The sequence below is a fragment of the Heloderma suspectum genome, chromosome 1 (genome assembly GCF_057233095.1).
Source record: "Heloderma suspectum isolate Gila_16-S chromosome 1, 16-S_ref, whole genome shotgun sequence".
Classification (NCBI taxonomy): Eukaryota; Metazoa; Chordata; class Lepidosauria; order Squamata; family Helodermatidae; genus Heloderma; species Heloderma suspectum.
The window spans coordinates 359,591,688-359,606,328 of NC_139458.1; the positions used below are offsets into that span (position 1 = coordinate 359,591,688).

General features: G+C 45.5%; 2 protein-coding genes across 9 annotated transcripts in view; one reads left to right on the top strand and one right to left on the bottom strand.

Annotated features, from left to right (window-relative positions):
* The window catches only part of RNASET2 (ribonuclease T2), a 29,617-nt gene extending 24,860 nt beyond the window's left edge, over nt 1-4,757 (bottom strand). For 3 of the 5 annotated variants that reach the window (XR_014786758.1, XM_084828000.1, XM_084828002.1), the window contains exon 1: nt 4,579-4,757. The gene's annotated coding sequence lies outside the window, so the exon portion shown is untranslated. Of the gene's footprint in view, nt 1-4,103; nt 4,253-4,578 lie in introns of those variants that run through there. The other 2 variants (XR_014786759.1, XM_084828001.1) reach the window with 2 other exon arrangements.
* Nucleotides 4,758-10,785: 6,028 nt separating this feature from the next.
* CEP43 (centrosomal protein 43) overlaps nt 10,786-14,641 on the top strand; it is a 42,666-nt gene continuing 38,810 nt past the window's right edge. For all 4 annotated transcript variants that reach the window (XM_084828003.1, XM_084828004.1, XM_084828005.1 and 1 more), the window contains exons 1-2: nt 10,786-10,885; nt 12,767-12,820. In XM_084828003.1, the coding sequence (XP_084684129.1) occupies nt 10,799-10,885; nt 12,767-12,820 (141 nt within the window). In that variant the 5' untranslated portion in view covers nt 10,786-10,798. The remainder of the gene's footprint in view (nt 10,886-12,766; nt 12,821-14,641) is intronic.

A 14,641-nucleotide genomic window follows, 5' to 3' on the forward strand; every position in this document is an offset into this window, starting at 1 on the left:
CAATGGCTGTCCTAAAAACAAACATTCTTCAAGAAATTAACACCGTGAGTTGGATCCAACAAAATCTTCCCATGGATGGAAGGGCTTCTTCTGTCAACAGGAGGTTTTTGAACCAGCTGAGCTTTTCTGTTGGCTAAACAAGGGAAGAGATGATCTTCACCAATTCCACCCTCCCCTGGAGTCCCCTGTGTCCCCCAAACATCTGCTCCAAAGAGCTGGAGAACCTACAGAACAATGTGGAGGTGGTGCTGGGGACTGCAGAGGGAAAGATCACCCCCGCCCCTTTCTGCTTGCAGGAGTGGTCTGAGTGGCACTTTGCTTCGGGATGTTCCTGCCAGCAGAATAAGAACTCTGGATCCATCCTCATGATTCTAAACACGTTGCAACAATTACACAGAAGTAAACGCCGATGAAATTAATAGTGCTTAATCTGCCAAACCTGTGCTAGGGGTTCTAGATGCCCCTCTGTTCAGGGAACATTACAAATTATATTTGTTTTGTTAACAGGAAGTATAAGACGTACAGGAATACCTGGAGCAGTTGTCCAGTGCTGTTTTGTTTTCTTTTAAAAAGCAGTAAAGTGTTTAGCTTTCCCTTGCTATTTACAGATTCATTACTTGTAAGTTTTTAGTACTCTGTCTGTGTCATTTCTCTCTCTCACACAGAGGTGTATACAGTGGTATAGTTCTTCCTCTGAAATAAAATGATCCCTCTTGCTATAAGGAAAGTATTTGAGTGCCATTAACCACCCTGAGTGCCTTTTTTTGTAAAAAGACAGGGTATAAATAAATAACTAAGGGCACAATCCTATCAGGATTCCCGTCGGCCTCCAAACTCAGAGGCTAACAGGCATCCTATGTAGAGTGGGAGATCTTAGCTCCTCCCACCCTGCATTTTTGCTACACTGGCATTTTGCCCATCTAGGTGAGGCATTGGGGAGGGAAGAAGGCCAGAGGATTCCTTGCAAAATGGCCTCCCCAGTTCCCCCACTTCCCCTGGCAGGCCCCCTTTACCTCCTCTCTTAGGTTGTCTTTGCAACCTCAGAAAGACAGGTGGCGCAGCTCTTTCTGCATCCTCTGCAAGAGGGAAGGGGTGGGGAGCTTGGACTCCTGGGTCCAAGGTCAGAGCACCATCTCTGACCTCAGATCCAGGAATCCAAAATATCCTAAGGCCCCCCAGATGCTGTCTAGGGGCCATAGGATTGCTCTCTAACTAACTAACAAATGCTACTGGTATACTAGCCCAGACTGAACCTGGAATTAAGATACAAACATACCTTGGATTTTTTCCCCATCAAGACAGGCCCTGATTAGGTACTTAATGATCTGAAACAGGTACTTGTCTACAAATAAGTACTTGTTAGATTCTTCACATGACTGATGAGAATAAGCGTATTCCAATATTTAGATTCGAAATATTTAAATCTTAGAATATGATTGTGGAGACAGTTATAGGCACGTGCTGCAACAGAAGACAACAGGCCCATGTGAAAATGAGGGTGTACAAATTCATCTTGTAGCCAGGGATACTATTAGATAGCAGCAGCACCAAATATTGTACAAAAAGCCTTCGGAGACCATCATCTTATCACCCAAAAAGTAATTAGCATTAAGAACACTGCCCTCATAGACTAGAATCATTTCAAGAACTCATTCCACTGCTATAAGATCTGTGTACTCTGCATAAATTCAGAATTGCTACATACAGAATTCTATACTCAGAACCGAATACTCAGAATCTGTAGTGTAAATTAGAATCTCTGGATCACCTGGAATTTTTGAAGCACTCTTACAAATAATAAAGGTATACATTGAAAACATACAAACAAGTCTATTTTTATCAACTGATTCTGAGAATACAGAGTTGGTAGAGGTTATCAAGGAGCAAATAATCAGCAAGGTGCCCTTGTAAGTATGCATCTCTGGTAGTTTCCTTCCAAGAAAAACAGTTACTAGATTTCCCCCCACCCCACCCATATAGGTAGCAGATTGTAGAATAATTCATCATCATATTTGTACCCCAGTCCCTTCCTCCAAGGAGCTCATGTGGGCATACATAGAGCTCTTCTATTTTATCCTCACAATACAACTGCTACCACTGAGGGTTCTGGCAGAGTTCTGGCCAAGGCAAAGCAGGAACTTCCATCCAGGTATCTGTGGTCCAAGTCAAACACTTTGCCCACTATGCTACATTGGCTGCTATATACAAACAGTGACCCATTGTTGATCTTAAGGTGGTGGGACACAAACCCAAAACATCCCAAGGAGTGGCCATGGAATGTTGGTGGGAGAACAGACAGACCTAAAACCAGGAGGAAGAAAAGAAATTGAATGGAGTATCCTGGAAAGAGGCATGGCTGGTTGTCTGGCCAGGAGCATCCATACTCCAATATTTTGTTGCAGGTCCCATGTGTGCAGTTATAAAAGGCAGAGGATTCTTGCCGAAAAGCAGGTGTCAACTCTACATTCCAGGCGAGGGCTATAGTCTGAAGAAGATGTCCACAAATTTTGTCTGGCCTCGGTAGCCAAGCCAACATTTGTGGTTGTCAGGATGCTGCCTCTTCCCATCTGTACCAGCCTATACATGTTTATTCAAATGTCACTGCCATTGCATTCAGTGGTGCTTACTCCTAGATAAGCATTCACAGGATTTCAGCCTTAGACAGCAATCCTATGGGTCCTGGGAGAGCATCCCAGGGACTATAGGATTGTTTGTACAAACCTTCCGAGGTTGGTGCCCCAATCTCAGAGGGGAGGGCGGATCAGAGAACCATCCCCTTTCCCCTGACCTCTTGCAGCTAGTGTGAAAAGAACCACATCAACTGCCTCTCCGAGGTTGGAAACCTGACCTCAAAGAGGGGGAAAGGGGGCTGTTCTGGTGGGTGGGGGGCCAGGTTACAAGTTATCTTGAGCCTCTTCCAGCCTCCTTCCTTGGAAGTACCCTCACTAGAATGGCCTCTGCTGCTCCTCCCACCCTGCATTGGATGATCAGATTCCTCTGAGTTTGCGGGCTTCTGATCACTGAGGGCGCAATCGATAGGACTGTGCCCTTAGTCATTCACCTTGTACTATGCTTCCATGGGAGATTAGGGACAATGCTTTACTTTTCTCTTCAGCTCCAACAGTTGAAGACAGGAGCAGGTGTGTGTGTGTGGGGGGGGGGGGAGAGGCTTGTTTTGACACTGGCTGGCCAAGGCTTTCCAACTGTCAGAAGAGACAGTTTCAGCCTTCCCCTGATGAGCCAGAGGAAAAGTCTGGGATTTGTATCCAACGTTGGCCCTAGTTAGAATAGACCCATTGCAGTGAATGAGAGTTAAGTTAGATTGTCATTGGACAGAACCCATTGAATACAACTCTGGAGCTCATTCTGGCATTGGCAAGCCAAGGTGCTCCAGAGGGAAAGGCTGGGTGTTTGGGCCATGGCAATGGGTAAGTGAGGCCCTCTTGGCTGTCCACCAGGGATGATGCCTGCTCCCTCCCCTCTCCCCTCTCATCACCCTCACTAGAAGTCAGTGAAACACTTGCCATGGCAAAGGGCTGTCTGGCCTGAAGGCACGCGTTGCAGCAATCTTGCCAAAAGCTAATCTGGTCTAGATCCAGTCAGTGTCTAGACGGGAGACTGCCTGGGAACCCTATGTACACTACCCTTGTGTTCTATGGAAAAACGATGGAATATAAATGTAATATCTACAAGGTATATTTTTATGAACTTGCTCTTTAGCCATTCTAAGCAAGATGCCTGACAGTCAAACCACGCAAAAACAGCCCCACTCAAACTATAGGGGAAAAAAAAAAAGCCGCTCCAGAGAATGTATATCCCAACCAATAACTTATCCTTAAGTATCTTTGAGAACACAATCTAAAAACAGTTCTCCCGAACTCTACTTGCACACAAAATGCCAGTGATCTGAAGCACCGTATTTTCCTCTCCTTTCTGACATGAACAACTGCCAATATTCTTTGCTTTGCATATCGAATGAAGTAAAGGAGCGATATTGGAAAACAATGGAGTAGATTCCTAACCCGAGGCAGCGTCACCCGATACAGAAACAAGGACGGGACACACAAACGCATGCAGCGCGCTCCCCTCCTATGCGGGCTTACACAGAAGGAATCCCTGACGAGTTCTATGGTACGTGCCCTCAAGAGCGCACCGGATTTGCAGCTTCGAACCTCCTACATCAGGGAGGATTGCAAAGGGGGGGGGATCCATAAGCGATCACTGCCTCTAACTTCCTGCGCACCATCGTCTCGGAGAGCAGTTATCTTATTCACGGTTACTAAGAAGTCCCACTTTGGTCAAGGGGCGGGTGGGTGCGCGGTGCACAGATAAGCCTACACAGGACTGCATGCCAAATCGCTTGGATCCAAAGCTAACAAGCCTATGCACCCTTTCTTGGAAATCGATGCCATGAATCGCCGTGTGGCTTGCGTTCGAACAAACGTGGACGATACCCAGCCGCAGCGCGGTTTACTTAGAAGTTCAATTAAAATCAGGGAGGCTTAGTTCCGAGTAAGCAGAGCTCAAGAGATGGGGCTTTTCGAAACAACTGAGAAATCAGCCCCACAGGCTATTTACCTGGCTTGCGATAGAAGAGGACGGGAAGCGAGTATACGCGTCAGCCCTTCTTGTTGTTCAGTCGTGTCCGACTCTTCGTGACTCCATGGACCACAGCACGACAGGCCTTCCTGTCCTCCGCTCTCTCCCGGACCGTGCTCAAGTTCATGTCAGCCCTTCACTTTCCAGCAAAGACCAGCACTTCCGCCAAGGCACCAAATCCCGCCCACACCGGCTGCGTTGTCGAGTTTGCCAGGATATACTCAGATGACCTTTCAAATTTACCATTCCACCCCCTTAGAAAGAAGACTGGTAGCACCATAATATAATGGCATTACCATTATATTAGAAGACGTTTAAAAATTGCCACGAAATGTAAGGTTTTCAAGTTTTACAAAATTTTTACTTAAGTTAGGTTGTTAGAGCACCGTGGGTGTACAGGGGCTTCTTCGAAAGCAGAGAGGTTACACATGCAGCACAATCCTAAACGTTTCAAATCTGAATTAAGTCCCACTGTTTGATTAAGGATGCAATCTTATGTGTACACGTTAGGAAGTGTCCCATTGAAATCAGTGTAATTTAACTTCTGAGTAAAGTAAACATGCTTGGATTTGCATAGTCTGATCCTATGCAGTTGCTTATGCCTAACCCAACTGAAATCAATGGGCGTAAGGTACAAGTGTGCCTTGGATTGCATTTTATAATTTGTAAGGTTTCAAGTCTGTCTTAAATTTCTAAGTGCTGCATTGGAAAAAATAGAAGTAGGCAGCTATAATTACCTTAAAATATCTCTTAATAGTAAATACTAAGTATCATTCCATGAACTACAGCAAGTGGGAAAGGGGAAGTAACAAGTGCTGAGAATGTTATGTTCAAGCTAAACTGCATTTCTTCCCAAGCGTCACGAGCAAAACTGCAAACAACCAAATTCACCAACAGATCCATGAGCTAAAAACCTATGTAGCATATTTCCCCAGAAGTTTCACTGAGTTCAATGGCGCTCGCTCTCAAATAAGTGAACATAGGATTGCATTCTTGCCTCGAGGCTAACCCCTTTCTATTTGTTTGTTTATTACAGGATCCCCACTCCCATGCTTCAAAAATAAGTTTTCATTTCAGGAAAGCTATTTTTCTGGTGGATGGGTGTTAATATATGGCAAGGGTGGGGAACCTCTTTCAGCCAGAGAACTGAATTCAATTTTGGAGATGCTCTCCGGAGCCACGTTCCAGTGGTGGTGGGAAGGGGTGGGGTCAAAGGCAAAAGGGGTGGGGCCAAAATCACTAGCATACTTTAGCTTAAAGCTCTTATTACCAGTAACTAAGGGCACAATAATTCCCAGGGGAATGCTGGGAGTTGTAGGCCTTTTCTCTGTCTAAATATGCATAGGATTGTACCCTAAGAGAGGCATTTCAACCTTTCAGAATGGGGAACAAACTGTGCAAAAGTTGGGAAACCATCAAATGATAGACAGATTGGGAGCCTAGGCCTAAGGTTACCCACCCCAATGTATGGTTTCTTACTGGATGGATAACAGCTATAGGGCTAGTTCAATCATTCCTAGAAGTGGAACTTTACAATATTTAGATATAATAAAATATAATTTTAGATATAATTAAAACAAATATCTTCCAATGAATATCTAACGCTACGTATAACATTTGTTGTACGGGTGGGACATGAACTTTTTTTTCATAAGAACCTACTTCTTTGTCAACCTAATTGAAATTGGGGGCATGGGGAAGAATGCTTTGTATTATATTTTTGAAGGGTGATAACATTGTGGCAAGATACATCCACTTTCTTCCTGCTGGTTTCTTGTGGACTGGAATTCTGGACCCTCACAGCTTCCAGAAATCCACAGTTTGCAACCCCAGTATTTTACATATAATGGGATGAATGACTTATCACTGCTGATTAGGTGGACTCCTTCCCCCTCAGGTTAGAGATAAGGATTCCCCCTCCCCCCAGCTACTGCCACAACCACATGCACCCAGAAAATTGAAGGCAGTTTGAAAGAAGGATCACTGCTTATGATGCATGCATACATTTGAGTTCCACCACAGATAAACATAATTTGCAAAATTTTATATTGTTTCAAAAACCAGTGAAACCTGTTTGACCACTAGTCACAGTGGGACAATAACAGACATGTTAGTACATCATGTAATACAAAGCTTCTCACAAACCACTTTCAACTCTCTTAGCACGTTATGCTAAGCCATCCTGAGAAGCTACACTGTGTGGGTGGTAGGGATGTACGAAAGTGACTTACCTTTCGCGGATTATGTTGATGGTGGGGGGGGAGGTGTTCCGTCCCTCCCCCCGGAATCCTGGCCGGGGGGGGGAGGCGCTCCGTTCCTCCCCCCGGAATCCTTGACCGGCCGGCTGTGTTCCACGGCAGCTCCACGGAGCACCCGGCCAGGCCAGAGCCGTCCGCAGCCGGATTTCCGGTAAAAAACGAAAACAAAAACAAAACCATGTACGCAAATGGCGGCAGCTATGGCCGCCACCATTTGCGTTCCTTCTTTTCGGCTGTCTTAATCTACGTAAATATTTACGTAGACTATAATGGCGAATCAAAAGGGGATGCAAATAGCGCCCGCTACGCTATTTGCGTTCCCCTTGATTTTCACCATCATAGTCTACGTAAATATTTACGTAGATTAAGATGGTAAAAAGAAGGAACGCAAATGGCAGCGGCCGTAGCCGCCGCCATTTGCGTATGCTTTTTTTTTTTTAAACCCACCCCCAACCATGATAGGCTACGTAAAGATTTACGTAGCCTATCTTGTCTTTTTTTCCTCTTTTTTTTAAACCTAGCCATGATAGGCTACGTAAATCTTTACGTAGCCTATCATGTCTCCCCCCCCCCAAGCCTGGAAATGGGGGCGGCGGCAGCCGGTCAGAAGACCGGCTGCCGCCGCCCAGAAGATCCACCCCAGGTAAGTCTTGTCCCGGGGGGATCCGCGGGGGCACGGCAGGCTGTTCCGCCACAGATTTCGGGGGGCCGAATGCACTGGCAGATCCGTGGTGGAATTCTCTGACATCCCTAGTGGGCGGCTTGTCCCATACTCCTGACAGATGATCACCCACTCCGTGGCTTCCTATGGCTTGTTTCTCTCTGTCTTCCAGACTGCTGCCGGCACGTACAGTGGTGAGAAGAAGTTTGTGAACCCTAATTATAATTACAGAAATTCCATAGTTTTACTATGGTAGCTGTCATGAATCAGAACCAGTCTTTTTCTAACTATCTAATAGGGTTTATGTGAAGAGAAAACTCCCTGGAAAAGACCCTGATGCTGGGAAAGACCGAAGGCAAAAGGAGAAGGGGACGGCAGAGGATGAGATGGCTAGATAGCATCACGGATGCAATGAATATGAACTTGAGCACGCTCCGGGAGAGAGCGCAGGACAGGAAGGCCTGGCGTGCTATGGTCCATGGGGTCACGAAGAGTCGGACACGACTGAACAACAACAACAATAGGGTTTATGTTAATCAATTCTGTGTCTTGTGAAATAAAATGTGTAAATTAGAGTCAGGGTATCTGCAAAAGTAAGTGAACGCCTCATTGCATCAGCTCAGTTAAAGGGAATAATTAGAATCAGGTGTTTAAGTAATAAGGTAGATCTTCAGGGGTGAGTTTGGGAGGCCCCACCCTAAAAAAGGATCAGAAATGTTAAGCTTGGTCTTCATCATATGTCTATCTGGAAACATATCATGCTCCAATCAACAGACATCTCTGAGGACCTCAGAAAAGCAGTTATTACTGTTCATCGGTCTAGAAAGGGTTACAAAGCCATTTCAAAGGACTTGAGGCTCCACCAATCCTCTTTCGGACAGATATTCTACAAATGGACAAGGTTCAAGACCACAATCACTGTACCCAGGAGCGGTCTTTCTATCAAAATCTTTCCAAGAACAAACCAGTGTATCATCTGGGAAGCAAAAAAGAACCCCAGAGAAACATTCAAGAATCTGTAGGCCGCTCTCACCTTGGCTGCTAAGTGTTCATAATTCAATGATCAGAAAAAGATTGAACAAGAACAGTGTTCATGGGAGGATAGCCAGAAAGAAACCACTGCTCTCTAAAAAGAACATTGCTGCCCATCTGAAGTTTGCTAAAGATCACATAGAGATGATTCCCCTAGACTTCTGGAACAATGTTCTCAGAACAGATTAATCAAAGGTAGAACTTTTGAGCCTTAATGAGAAACGTTATGTTTGGCGAAAAACAAACACTTGAGTTCAAACAGAACTCTGTCTGGAAGTACAAATAGTATCAGGCAGGAAGTGTCATTCGGTAAAGTTTGCAGGATACAACTTCTCCATAGTGGAGGGTAAATTAAGACCATTGTCTAGCAATACTGTTTGGCATAAAGGACTTGGATAAACATTAATATGGAGAAATAAGCTTCATTGTCTCAAAACATTGTAGCTGATGGTACAAGATCTACGGAACTGAATTTCTCTGATAGGTTAGGTAGACTGTAGCTTTAAATGTCAGAATGTGGATTTTTAGCGCCACCTGCAGCATCAGTTTGGAAACAACAAACACTAAACATTTGTTGTGATAACTTCATCTGAAAAGAGCATTGTGTTGGGGCTTAGAGCAGCTTTGTACATTCACAACCGAATACCATGCAGATTTGACCAAGCTTAGGCATGTCCAACTTTGCACAGGATCAGGCTGTTAGTTTCAGGGCTTATTTGACAGGGCCACCATGCAGAGATAAACAATTAACATAGCATATTATGCCTTTAACAACATATTTTTGGTTTACAATGCCAGCAAAAAGTGGCCTTGCTGGAAGTGCTGCCTTCGACGTAGGTGGCTGTGGAATTCTGGGAGATGTAGGACTTATTGCTGTCTAAACATGCATAGGATTGCACCCTAAATGATACTGCTCATTTTAAAAAAATAGTTTAGGACGCAATCCTATGGCCGCTAGTGAGGGAAATGACTCCCACCCCCTCCTGCTCTGCTTCGGAGCCCCCGCGATCTGGGCTCGGAAGAGGAGTGCGGAGTGGCAAAAAGGGGGCGTTCCTGGGGGCGAGTCGGGTAGAAGTGCCCTTCTGACGCTTCCTATGTGTCGGCTGGCTCCCCCCCCCCCCCAACCCGGTGCCGCCTTCCTGCAGCTAGGCAGCCGCCTATCCCGATGGGATTGTACCCTTAGTGATTCAAAACAGATATTGAGGGGTGGAATTTTAAGATTACTTACTTGCGAGTAAGTCTTATTAAATTATGGGGTACTAAGTAAATGTGCAAGCTAGGATTGGACTGCAAGAGTTCATTAGCTTGCAATGTAGTACTTCTGCAGTTCCTACTTTAGGTGAGTCAGCCCTTGGGATATATCCTTTAAATTACACCCACAGTGAGGAAACTGTATTGAACAGTTAAGAGCTGGTTCAAACTCTCTTGAAAAACATGAGAAATGGCAAATTAGATCTCTATTTTCCCACTTCTACCTTTAAACATGCTTACATTACAATCCTGTACATGTCTACTTGGAAGTCAGTGATCGCAATACGTTTTACTCGCAGGTAAGCAGGTATAGGGATTGCAGTCTTAATTCCTTACGAAAACAACGAAACAATGCATATTCTACAAGTTAGCTGGAATGAAGGAAGCCAAGAGAAAAGGAGGGAAAGTAAGGCACTAAAACGCCACTCCAAACGGTCTGATGGGGTAAAATCCAACGTAAGCCCTACCTGGAGTAGACCCATTGAAATGAATGGGGCTTAAATTAGTCATGACTAAGTAAAGCCTCATTCATTTCAGTGGGTTTACTTAAACAGGGCTTAGGTTGGACTATACCCGTAGAAGCAGCTGACCAACAAACCCCAGATCCTTTGTAGCAATATTATCACACTTATATTCCACTTCTCCTTCAGAAAGCTGAGCAGCTTACATGGGCCCCCCATTCAGGCACGGGAGACTGGCTCAGCACGGGCAGCCCCATCCGTGGCGAGAACGCCTCCTTCTAAACCTCCCGCCTCGCGTTCTCCAGCCAATCGCAGAGCTGCGTCACGGCTCGCCCGTTCGCATTCGCACATTCGACGTGCCTTGGGCGGGCCTCGAGTCACCTTCTTCTCCCCGGACGGGCGGCCGCGAGGCCGGTCGCTCGCCAATCCGGCTCCCCCCCCCCCCACGCAGATGCCCCTCACCGTTCTGGAGTAGCGAATCTGCGGGGCTGGCTCCGTCGCTAATTCAGTTTAGGTGGTTGTCAGGGTGAAGCAAGATGGCGACCGCGACGGAAGAAGATACGGAGCTGAGAGACCTCCTCGTGCAGACTCTGGAGACGACTGGGGTGCTAAATAAAATCAAGGTGAGCAGCACACCGAGGGGGACGGGGGGCTGTCAGGCTTTACAAAGCGTGGGGCGGCTCCGTGGGAGCGCGTGGTCCACGCTCGCGAAACGTTGGGAGAGGCGTGTGGTAGGAAGTTGGTGGTTGCGCGGCCCTCGCCGGTGAGCAATATCACAACGGCACTAACGGTCGCCAACTGTCATTCCCGCCCTCGGGGCAATACGGTCTAGGTAACAATGCCACGCACTGCCTTCGCTGCAGGGCGCATGCGTAGAACTCTTCCTGAGTGGGAACGGGTTGGTGGGCATAAGAATCTTGCCGGATCAGACCTAAGGCCTATGTAGTTCAGCGTCCTGTTTCACTTCAGTGCCCGACCAGGTGCCCCTGGAAACTGGAAGCGCACAAGCAGGGCATGAAGGCAGTAGCCTCCGCCTGCTGCTGTTCTTTCGCGACTGTTATTCAGAGGAGGCATATAGCCATCAGGACTACCAACCCTTAATAGACTTATCCTTCATGAATTTGTCTGATCCCCTTTTAAAGGCATCCGAATTGGCGGCCATCACTACACTCTGTGGTAGCAAATTCCATAGCTTACTGTGTGAACAAGTACTTCCTTTTGTCTGTCCAAAATCTCCCATCATTCAGTTTCATTGGATAAGGTTTTCCAGCTCTACAACATTGTTTTTGTTTTGTTTTTTGAGCTGCAGCAACTAGAACTACACAGCATTCTAAGTGTGGTGACACTGCTGAGGCATTACAATATTGGCAATTTTTGTTTCAGTGTCTTTCCTGATAACAACCAACACAGAGTTTGCCTTTCTCACAGCTGCTGTGCATTGGGTGGGTGTTTTCATTGGGTTGTCTACTATGATCCCAAGATCCCTTTCCTGGTTAACCATTGCCAGCTCATACCCAATCAGTGTATATGTGAAATTAGGGGGTTTTGCCCCAGTCTGCATCATTTTACACTTACTTGCCATTTTGCTGCCCTTTCACTCACATCCTTTCAGAGTTGTTTGCAATCTGTTTTTGTTTATACCCCCTGAACAGATTTGTCAGCAAATTCTTCCTCCTCACTGCTCACCCCAAACTCTAAGTCATTTATGAACAAATTAAAAAGAACCACCCCCAGTACAGATCCTTAAGGCCACTTTTTATATCGTTCCATTGTGAGAAGTGACCAAATGTTTCTAGTCTTGCTTTCTGTTCTTTAACCAGTTACTGATCCATACATGGATGTGTCCTCTCCCACGACTGTTAAATTTACTCAGCCGGGGCCTTTGTCAAAACCTTTCTGAGGTCCAAGTATATGTCTACCAGATCACCCCTATCCACATGCCCTCTCAAAGAACTTCAGAAGGGTGGTGAAGCAGAAGGACTTCCCTTTGCAGAAACCGTGTTGATTCTTCTCCAGCAAAACCTGCTTGATCATTTTATCTTTCATAATGATTTCTACCAATTTACTTGGAACTGACTTTAAGCTAACTGGCTTGTAATTTCCTGGATCCCTTTTAAAAAATTGGTTCTACATTGGCTGCTTTCCAGTTCTCTGGTTTTAGCTGCCACATTCTGAATCAGTTGCAGCTCTCCAGCTCTGGTTGGTTTTCCTCCAGGGATCACGTTAATAAAACCAAGCAACTTGGTTCTATTTTGGTTCAAGTAGAACCAGTCCCTTTCCTGGCTTGTCCCAAAACATTCTCCAGTGCCTAACAAATCCAAACCCCTTCCCCTAATGACATGTGGAATTCCTTTTAGAGACTTCGGCTCCCTCTGTAACTTAAGTACAAGAGTAAAAAGTAATGTCACAAGTAATATGGCAATTCTCTGTGCAGTTTGCATTGGTATCTAGTTTTCTTAACACAAGTAGTTACAAAATATGCAAATGCTGACTCTATGTTACAGGCAGAATTACGAGCAGCTGTGTTCTTAGCACTAGAAGAGCAAGAAAAAGTAGAGGTAAGGAGCCAAAACTTTGCATTTTAATTATTCTAGTATAAGTTACATGTATTTTCTAGTGTGTTACCACATCAGTTCTTGAACCTTATTTGTTTGAGCATCCCTAAGTCTGATCAACTGTTTCTTCTCCTAAGGTAAATAGCCTGAGGTGAGCCTGAGGGGCTAACTCAGTGGGGTTACTGTTCCAAACTGAAATGAAGGGGGAAAGATGGTGGACTTTCAGCTTACTTTAAAAATCTATAGTAGATGGAAGCTCCAGGAAAACGGTGTAATTTCCCTAGATTTTAGGACCATCAATTCCCTGTGCTTGCCATATTTCGCTAACTGAAAGTAGATAAGGAATCAGTCAACACCAGTACACAAATAAAAATGGTGCTGTTGCTTTCATTTCAGATATGTACTGTAGCACTAAAAACAATTACTGGTATTGGTTAGTCATGGAGCACCCAGATCAGCTTGGTACTAGTGTTTCCTACTGATCAGTGTCAGATTCTGGTAGTGTGTGATTTAAGGATAGCCGGGCTAAATAGATTTATTTATTTATTTGCTTTATTAGCCGCCCATTTGGCTGGCTATCCGGCCGCTCTAGGCGGCATACAATACTAATAACAAATTTACATAATCAACTGAACACCCCCCCCCCAACCATAACAAACATTTTAACCCACCTTTCAGGGTGCACTGCCCTCACAAGGTGGCTTACAGGATTACAGCACATGTGAAAATAAAATTACAATTAAGAACACTCAGAGCGCAGCTAAAGATTTGTCAAATGTGTTTTCTGCATTTTTGTTTAAGCCAGCAGTGATGAGATGATATGTGCCTTCCTGGGGAGGGAGTTCCAAAGGTTTGGGGCCACCACTGAGAAATCCTTGTCCCTGTGACCTGCCAGTCTAATGGTTGTCACTAGTTGTTAATCTTAATGCTTGGCAGGCTCATAGAGATGTAGGCGATCCTTCGGATAATGTGGTCCCAAACTTTAAGACAGGAATGGGTGGACCTGGGACTAATTTCCAGCCATCAGACCCACTTGGGGTCTCATTCCCGCTGCTGCCACACCACTGAAATTCTGCGAAACTGGCAGAGAAAAATTGGCAGTTTGCTGCTGAAACTTGGCACTTTTGAGTCTCAGTAGTGCCGCATGCGGCCCATCCCTAATTTAGGACTTTAAAGGCCAAAACTGGAACCTTGAATTGGGCACGGAAACAAATAGGCAGTCAGTGTAACCAACACAGAATAGATATGATGTAATCAGAGCAGCTACAAGCATTCTGCTGCCTCATCCTGTACTGGTTGCCGTTTCTCAACTGTCTTCAAGGGCAGCCCCACTAGAGCGCATTGCAGTAATCTAACCTGGATGCAACTGAGGCACGTGTCACTGGTGCGCATGTCACTGGCTAGGTGACCTTTCTCTAGATAGGGCCACACCTGATGAACAGGCTTAAGCTGGTAGAACGCAGTCTTGACAACCAACACCATCTGCACCTCCATAGGTAGCTGTGTCCAGGAGCACTCCTAGACTGTGTACCTGGTCCTTCAGGGGAGCATGGGCCCATCCAAAGTCAGATCTAAACCTTCATCCAGACTAGTGGATTTCCTAACCTGCAGTATTTCCATCTTATCTGGATTAAGCTTCAGCTTGTTAAGCCTCATCTGTCCCAACACTGCCCCTACACACCTGTCCAGGGCTTCAGCTCTTTCCCTGGATGGTGGAAAAGAGACTTAGAGCTATGTGTCATCTGCATATTGATGATGCCTCAGCTCAAGCCTATGAATGACTTCTCCCAGCAGTTTCTTGTAGATGTTGAAAAATATGGAGGA